The sequence below is a fragment of the Marmota flaviventris genome, chromosome 1 (assembly GCF_047511675.1).
Source record: "Marmota flaviventris isolate mMarFla1 chromosome 1, mMarFla1.hap1, whole genome shotgun sequence".
Lineage (NCBI taxonomy): Eukaryota > Metazoa > Chordata > Mammalia > Rodentia > Sciuridae > Marmota > Marmota flaviventris.
Window position 1 is genome coordinate 83,969,075 of NC_092498.1, and position 9,764 is coordinate 83,978,838.

Genomic DNA, 9,764 nt, shown 5'->3' on the forward strand with positions numbered 1-9,764 from the left:
ATTCGTTGTCGAAGTGATCTTTCATTGTCTGATTTTGCTGTTTAATGTCTTCCTTGATACTCCAGATCATTTGAAGCATGTATATCCTGAATTCTTTATCTGACATTCCATCTGCTGCAGCTGTTACCTCTTCTAAAGTTGCGTTGACCTGCATTGCTTGTGGTCCTTTCTTTCCTTGTCTTTTCATACTGCTTGCGTATCTTTCCTGCAGGTGCGGGCGGCGGCTCTGCTCTCTCCTTATTCCAATTGGGGTTTCGTGGCTACCACGCCGGCAGGTCACTGGGCCTGTTCTGGGAGCTGGCGGCGGCTCTGTTCTGCCCCTGCTCTGATTGGGGTGACGAGTGTACCACGCCGGCAGGCCACCGGGCCTGATCCGCCGATCGGTTGCAGGTTTGCCTACCCTGCAGGCGCGGGCGGCGGCTCTACTCTGCCCCTACTCCAAATGGGGTGACGTGTCTGTCGTACCGGCAGGCCACTGGGCCTGTCCCGCTGGTCGGTCGCAGATCTGCCCACCTTTCGGGCACGGGTGGAGGCTCTGCTCTGCCCCTACTCCAATTGGGGTGTCGTGACTACCCCACCTGCAGGACGCTGGGCCTGTTCCTGGCACGGGCGGCGACTCTGCTCTGCCACTACTCCAATTAGGGTGGTGTTTGTACCACGCCGGCAGGCTCCTGGGCCTGATCTGCCGGTCTGTTGTAGGTCTGCCTACCTTGGAGGCGCGGGCGGCGGATCTGCCCTGCCCCTCCTACCACGCCTGCGGACCCCTGGGCCTGATCTGCAGGTTGATCACTGGTCTGCTCGACCTGCAGACACGGGTGGCGGTTCCGCTCCGCCCCCACTCCAATTGGGGTCACGTGACCACCACACCGGCAGGGCCTGATCCGGGCGTGGCAGAAGGATCTGCTCTGCCCCTACTCCAGTTGGGGTGATGTGTGTACCACACTGGCAAGCCACTGGGCCTGACCCGCCAGGCTGTCACAGGTCTGTTTACCTTGCCCGCGCGAACGGCGGCTCTGCCCTGCCCCTCCTACCACGCCCATGTACCACTGGGTCGCGGGTCTGCCCACCTTGCGGGTGCGGGTGGCGGCTCCGCTCCACCCCCTCTCCAATTGGGGTCACGCGGTCACCACGCTGGCGAGTCGCTGGGCCTGCTCTGGGCGCTGGCGGCGGCCCGGCTCCTCCCCTCTGGGTCGATGACAAATTGAGGAGACTCGGGTGACTGTGCCTCACCCCCCCTACCAGGAGACCAACTGCTTATGTCTCCGCTGGTATTGATGAAGTTCTCTCCTCCGCCTCTTTCTGCTGACATCAGATCTCTGCCATGTTGGTATCCTATGCGAATGGCAGCATTTCGTTCCCCTTGCCAGGCCTAATCATTGTTTTTAGCTAGACCTTTTTATATTAAAAAAAGGTAGGATAGGGCTGGGGCTATAGCTACGCGGCAGAGCACTTGCTTAGCCTGTGAGGCACTGGGCTTGATCCTCAGCACCACATAAAAATAAACAAATAAAATAAAAGTGTTGTATTCATCTACAACTACAAAAAAAAATTTTTTTAAGCTAGGATACATGCTTTTCTGTTTGTACATTTAAAGGACACTGTGTCATGAATTCATACTGATTTTTCCCAAAATCCTTTTATCTTAAAACTAATTCCTTTCCTTATTGCTGAATATATATCATAGTTTTCAGAAACATTGGGAAAGTCAGACTATCACATAATTGTTCATTTGTTTTATCTGACAGTACAAATACAACAGTCTGAGAAAAAAAAATCTTATCAACAGTACCACTTCTGGTGATTTCTGTGAACAGCCCCCCGCCCCAAACACATATGCCCAGTTCTTTGTATCTTTAGAACACATACCACCAAATCACTCTGGTTTTGTTTTTGTTTTCATTTTTGTTTTTTGGCGGGGTGGGTACCTGAGATTCAACTCAGGGACACTCAACTACTGAGCCACACCCCCAGCCCTATTTTGTATTTTATTTAGTGACAGAGTTTCACTGAGTTGGCTTAGCGCCTTGCTATTGCTGAGGCTGGCTTTGAACTCTAGATCCTCCTGTCTCAGCTCCCTGAGCTGTGGGGCTACAGGCATGCACCACTGTGCCCAGCCAAATCACTCTGTTTAATGTGACCTACAATACTTCCTATGTACTTAGGTCAGTTATTATTCTTTTTGATGCTTAAATTATGCTTTCTTCAGCTAGTAAGAGCCTATTCAGTTTGACTTCTGAGTCTTTTTAATACAACCCTAGTAGTTTTTGATTCTTTGCTTCCTAGTATGACAGGCTGTTCCAGGTTATTCTTATATATTTCCTGACAGGGAACCAGCCATCCAGATGCCCTGATTAGAGATAATCTAGGCTTTCAGGGTGTAAATTCAACTCTGTTGGACATAGTTTCTAGGCCTTTCAGTGGTCAGAGAGAGGATACAATTTTTTGCTTTAAAAAACATACACAATTAGCTCAACTTGATAGTTCCAATTCAAATTTTATGTTTTATTTGCCTTTTTGCTTCTTATGCTAAAAGTCTTGGTTCCTGATGACATTAACATATTTCTTATTTTGCATATATATAAACAAAGTATACACATATAATTTCTGAGTAACTCTTAATAACAGTATGGTTTTGAAGTTTTAAGTGTCAAGACTTTTATTTAATATTTGAGGATATAGCTATCCCACAAGGTATTGAGTTATTTTGTTTTGAAGTCATTAAAATAGTTTTTTTCTATATGATTAGGCCACTGAATTGAAACACAGGTTTGTTTCATTTTGATTTTGATATCAAGGTATTACCCTTTTTTTCTATTTGCATTTAAATTTGTTGTATAATTCTGTATAACATTTTCATAGTTTCAATGTAAATTTTAAAAACAAACCTACCTTTTCTCTGTCCTGTCCACTCTCTTCCCTCCCACCTACAAAGGTGGTCATTTTTGGTAACCATTTTTTTTTAAGTATATATGGTTACCTTCCTTCCCCCATTTCTTATATAAAAGGTATCTTAGTCTCTTAGTCTGTATAATAGAAATAGCATATTCTGGAGCTTATTCTATAAAGAGATTCTTTATTCCCCTTTCTGTCTATATTTCACTTTTTGTTACAGGACTTTTTTTTAACAAACCAGATTGCTAATGATAATAATAGGTAAAACTTGTTTTCATGTTGAATTATGATCTTGTTATAAAATTTACCATCAAAGGTATTTTAGTTGTTTCAAACTTATTTAAAAGTCTCCAGGGAAGTGTTCATGGGTATTCAGGTTCCTTGGTCATAGTGGTGAACCCACTTCTCTGTAAGCTTTTTCTTAGGTGTTTTCACCAAAACCACTTATATGCCTCCATTGTTATGCTGATGATGTACTAGCTAGCCTAGACCTAGGATACTTGCCTTGTCACCTACTTTACATCTCCTTTTGGATGTCTCACAACCACATGGGTGTCTGCTACATACAAAGTAGAACTTTTTGCCCTCCACCCCCCCCCCAAAAAAAAAATCATGCTGTCCTCGTCCTGCATAACCCTTACTCTACATCTTCTATAGCCACCCATTTACTCAAACTGCAAATGTAAGCACTAGCCTTAATGTATTCATTTTCTTCTCTTTCCACATGTAGCCCATCAGCTAATCCTGATGATTTTATCATTAGAATAAATGTCCAGGCTGGTGTCTTTTCCACCCTCTCTGCCACCAACCTTGCTGCATCCACTCATGTCAGATCACATTTCCCTTCATTGTATTGAAACCCTCCAGGCCCTAGCCCTAATCCCCAGCTCTCCATCCACTCTGGTCTTCTTTTAGTCATTTAAATATACCAGGCCCATTGCCCACCTTTGGATTTTGCACTGTTATTTCCTCTGCCTGCATTGTTCTTTCTACTGCTATACACATGACAACCTTCTTATTTTCCCTTACTTTCTCAGCATGACTTTATCTAGAGCAGATGTTAAAATTCTTTATGCCCAAGTTTGTTTCTTTTATAGCACTTATTACAACATGCAATTTTTTGTGTTTATTTATTTGTTCCTTACCTGTCTCTTTCACTAAAAGTTAGGAACTCTTTCTGGTATTCATGTTTATATCCATCAGGTCCAAAACAGTAGCCACTTTAATATGAGCTTGGTAAATATTTGTAGAATATACAGATATATAATGAAATTCCCAAAACACTTGGAATTTTATGAAAAGCTCTGCCTGCTCATGCAGAACCTATTACTGAAGTACTCCCTACAGCATTCCAAAATGACTAAATATTTCATGAAATATAAATAATACTAACACAAAAAAATAACTAAAAGTGTGTATGAGTGTATGTTTTGGTGGTAAATGGCTAGCATGTGGGTAGTCTTCAAAACACACTTAAGATTCTGAGATTGTTAGTAAATTGGCTTTTATAAATAGCCACTACAAGTTGGACTCCATGATTTACATGGGCCAGAAGATAAAAATCTTCTGAAATAGAAGAATATAGAAACTAGAAGCCAATAACCTGCAATAATTCTTTTATTACTTTAGATTAACTTATGATTATTGCTAATGATTGTTGTCAACAGCCTTTCAGTTAGAAATTTTGTCCAAATATCAATGAAACAGAAGGTACAGAATATTCAAAAATACACCAAAGTAGGTGAAAAGAGTAAGATATGAATAGATGATAATGTCCTTTTTTAAATTTTGAGGATTAATATCAGAATTACAAAAAATGTCCAACCTACATATTTCTTACTTTTAGTTTGAGCAAGTAAATATGCATTACAATACAAACATTTCCTTCTAAAACTCTTCAACAGGACTCTGACTTGAAGAAAACTGTGGATGAAAGTGCACGGATTCAGAGAGCATACAACCACTATTTTGATTTGATCATTGTAAACGACAATCTCGACAAGGCCTTTGAGAAACTACAAACTGCCACAGAAAAACTAAGAATGGAACCACAGTGGGTCCCAATCAGCTGGGTTTACTGATGATTCAATAAGGTTAACAATTAAATAAAACTTTTAAAAAGTGACTCAACAAATAAATCTTGTACTGAGAAAGTACATGCACAGATAGAAGATACCTGCCAAATCTAGGCATTTTTATTGTGTAGATTGAGATAACAGTACACTATTCTGAATTTTTATATAAAATGTGGTTGAAAAGGTGTACTAATATATAATTTATCTTAATTTTTCTAACTTTCTATGGATAATCTTTCTATTCATATCATAAAGAAATGCGTTGAAGCATTTTGTATATGTTTTGATTTAGTACCCTTGCCTTTTTCATCAAAGAAATTTTCCAGTCATTCACACTAACATTGGTCTCACATTTTCACTGTGATAATGAATACTTGAAATAGTTTTGTAAAGCTGTTGTTCAGTTCGGTATTTAAGTAGTGAAGGGTCACTTACTCTAATTAGAAGAAAATAGTAGTTATTGACCTACCTTCTTGATCAAATTTCTTACAGAAACAAAATCTTAATGTCAGTGTCAGTTAGTCTTCTACCATTTAAAGACTTGAACATGAAAAGTCTGTTCAAGGCCACATATTTTTCATTATTTCAGAGATGTATGGCTATCCATTCTAATTTGTACAAATAGAATAGTCTTTTCATTTGTCATTAGTGAAAAAATGAAGAGCAATACCTTGCACTCTCCTATGAGGTTCTTCTTTTCATTTATTGCCATGACATGCTGATGCTAACTAATTTAGCATATACACATAAGCTCGGGCTAGAAGCAAGGTCATGCAGACTAAGAGAGTGCCTTATCCTGTAAAACCTTACACAAAATGATGCTTAAAGAAAGTTTATTTATTTTATATGTAAAACTTATTTGAACCAATTACTTTAGTTTTCCTTAAAGAATATGGTCAGCAAAATATGGCTCTGCAAATTTGTGTAATGTTTGACAATTTAAGTTTGCAGTTAGTAGTTTTTTGTTGTTGTTGTTTTTTGTTTTTTTTTTGTGTGTGTGTGTGAATGATCATCGTGCTTTTTGAAATACATGATCAATAGGGTACTTGTTCTATTTGTTGCGTCAAAGATTAAATCCAAGCCAGACACAGTGGGACACACCTGTAATCCCAGCAGCTCTGGAGGCTGAAGCAGGAGAATCGAAAGATCAAAGCCAGCCTCAGCAACAGCGAGGCACTAGGCAACTCAGTGAGACCTTGTCTCTAAATAAAATACTGAAAAAAAAGGACTGGTGATGTGGCTTAATGGTTAAGTATCCCTGAGTTCAATCTCCAGTACCAAAAAATAAAAGATTGAATCCACTGAATAATTTACAAAATTTGAGAGTAACTGTCAGCTGTCATGTACACATACACGTATATACACACACAATACATATGTATAATATTACATATACTATGTACTATGTATGTTAAGTAATTTTTATATTTTTTTATATTTCTCTTAGGAAACAGACTTTTTTGTTTAATGATTAGGAAAAATGTCCTCTTTAAATGCATTGATATAATACACAAATTTCCACATTCACCTCTGTTAATATCTTCTTCAGGATTCTTGGATGGTATAAATTCTTCCTAAAACATATTCAGATATGCAGCCATCACTAAACTGAGTTAACCACATTCTATGTTACAGTTAACTTTTCATATATACAATATTCACACTTTTAAGGGTTTGGTGCTTAACTATTGATGATCATCTTTGTCTAGTGGCCTCAGACACCTGGCTGCTGAATGTGTTTCTCCCCTCATCCAAGCTGTCACATGGAGTGCCAGCTGGGAAGAGAAAATATATGGCAATAAACTGTATTCACACACTGTGTTTTAAATCATTTTCACAATGAAATGATATACACAAATTGCTGTATTATTAAAATTGGAAAGCTATAGATTTTTTAAAGTTCTAATTCCAGAATCACATAGCCGGTTCATAAATTTGTTTTTCTTTTAAGCTACATGAATCAAACGCACAGTATCAAGTTGGTGTCCTGTGACTTAATGTTTTAACACACTGTAAAGTTTAAGAGAAATTTCAGTTCTGCACTCTCAGGAAATGCACAGTATTATCCAGTGTACCTTCATGCTGCTCCATGAGGCCTATCTAAACAGCTGTGGGATAACTCTTGCAGCACAGGAGTTTGTCCACAAAATATTTCTACCTTCTTGGTACAACAGAGATGACTTTCACATATATATTTTTAGCCTTGTGTGATATAAAAATGCATATTATCTGGAATATAGTCTATACTTAAAGAAATTATTTCTATAATAAATGTATTTATAATTGATTACATAATTAATGCAGATTACGTTCCTCCTAATATGGAATGAAATGATGCAATTTAGTTCATTTCAGCATAGATGCAAATGCTGAAGAAAAATAAATTCAGAAAAGTTCATTGTATCTCAGTGAAGAGTCACCAAACTTGAAACCCAAACAAACTAGCAGTGCTGTGCTGAGGCAAAGAGGCCCAGAGATTCTACCCTGGATTCTTCCTAGATAATATGATCAAAGAAATGTGTACAAGATAATAAGACTTTTTTTCTGAAAGCTTTACTGAAAAGAAAATGGTTTACAGTGATATTGAACAATTATAATAGATACAGTACACACACACACACACAGGTGCTTTGGAGATACATGGCGTGTTGATACATGAATGCAAATGAGGGTTGCTTATGGACTGTTGAGTGTCCACGTTCAGCATTCAAGGCATGACTATTTATAGACATTAAAGGTTATATATTTTCAAATGTTTAAATGCCCATAGAAGTAAAGTCCCTGAATAAGTCATTTAACTAGAGCTACTGGAGTATGCTTTATACCCTACAAGTAGAATTTTCACTTTCATTACAGGTATGATTTTATTAGGCAATCTCCATTTTTATTTGATATTTATATAATATCAAATGTCAAATACATCAGGGTTTTTTTTTTTTTTTTGTGGCCAACTTTGTACAATTGCTGACCATAGTTCTAAAATAGAAATTGTTTCAGAAAACCAGTATTACTATAGCAATAGTAGCCTAAACCCAGATTCTAGAATCTAGTATAATAGCCTATAAGGAGTTACCTTTAAAACAGCAAATTGGTTATTAAAACAAATTTAGAAAATAATCCATAGTTATACTCAGTACAAAAAAAATATAACCCAAATTAGCAATAAAAGCCAATAGCATGACATTACAGATTATGACCAGATATTGTTTTGGCCATAATATCCTAATGACAATAAAGCACTTAGATATAACACATGTCATGATCCTGTGATTGGAGTTGATTTTTAAGATGGATAGCCAGAGTTAGGTATAATTTTGGATTAAAAAATTCAAAATGAAAAAGCTTTGAAAATTGGTCAAAATAATAATCTACTTAAATTTTTTGTGACTTCTGAAACAATACTCCATTATTCAGAAATCACAGGCTAGATAGAACAATAATTTTACATAATCTTTATACTAAATATGGAAAAGGCAACCCTGAAGTTTTATGTACATAGATCTTTTTTTTAATGTTTGAGTTGACGTGTGTGTATACACCTCTGTGTTTAATATGTGATATCCTCTCAAAACATACAATTAATAAAACCAAATATACTCACCAATTTATGATAGCCAGTGTTCTAAAATTTTTAATCTCAAATTCCTAGGTAATTAAAACTGTTTTAGATTGTTTTGAAAGGCTTGATTCTACCTTTAAATTGACATTAATCTCCTTTCTGAAAAATATATGAGAAGTTCAGAAAATTATTGTTCATGATTATAATTTAATTTCCTTAAGGAAAAAAAAGAGTTCTGGATGGAAGCATTTTGGGAAATATTTAACCCTTCAATTTAATTTGTTGATAAGATTCAGGCTTCAAAGTTGTGAGACATGCCACTCCTTGTTTGAAGGGATTTGCTGTGAGAATTCATGTAATAACATGTAATATATTTGAAGTTCTTAGGAGAAATTCAATATTTTAAATAATGGGATATTGTATATAGTGCAAGCAAATATTTACAAACTTTTAAGAGTACATTTAATTATTCAGCATCTTATCAGTTTTTATGTAAGTGTATGTTATATACCTGAGGAAGATGATGTTCTATAGTTTTGTAAGGTTATTTTTTAACTGCATATTTATTCTAGTTTTTTTCAAGTTATATTCTTTTTTTAAAAAAGATTTCTTATATTCCATCATGTTACCATGTGTGTTTCTGGAATGAGTTTTGAAAAATTCACAATCAAATGTAAGTCCTCAGTGCATTAGAAAGCAAGAAAATGATGGTATCGCATTTTTAAGGTAAGAAGCATGACTTATGTCACTTTGGCAAAATAATCTCTCATGATAAAAGTGAAAATAGTGTCCTTCTAGCTATGATCCTAATTCTTCTACCATGTGATTTTTTGATAAACTTTACATCTACCTTTACATTTGTTATTCTACTTGTTAAGTAGGCTTAAGTTAATACTTGTCTTCGCCTTAAATGATTCGGAGTCATTATTTATAACTGAGATGTGGTAAGTATTTATTAGGTTACTTTATTAAATGTATTCACTTATTTTGAGGTTACTTTTCTTTCAGTTCCTTTAAACTGTACCTCTTTCTGAGGTCATGCAGTGGATGGTAAACACCATTCAGGAATCCTACCTCCAGGTTTAAAACAGCCCCAAGGATGCAGTTCCAGCCTGGAAGAGGGTCTGCTCTGCTTTCTCAGCTATCCTAGTGAGGAGGTCCTTTTTAGTTTAGAATCCCATTCCAAGTCCAAACTTTTAGCAAATCTTATGCCAACCAGACTACTCACAAAATATAAG

General features: G+C 36.9%; 1 protein-coding gene across 4 annotated transcripts in view; it reads left to right on the top strand.

The window, feature by feature from the left end:
- Pals2 (protein associated with LIN7 2, MAGUK p55 family member) overlaps window positions 1-6,783 on the top strand; it is a 124,536-nt gene extending 117,753 nt beyond the window's left edge. For all 4 annotated transcript variants that reach the window (XM_027932757.3, XM_071613808.1, XM_071613811.1 and 1 more), the window contains one exon: window positions 4,797-6,783. In XM_027932757.3, the coding sequence (XP_027788558.1) occupies window positions 4,797-4,973 (177 nt within the window). In that variant the 3' untranslated portion in view covers window positions 4,974-6,783. The remainder of the gene's footprint in view (window positions 1-4,796) is intronic.
- Window positions 6,784-9,764: the final 2,981 nt, after the last annotated feature.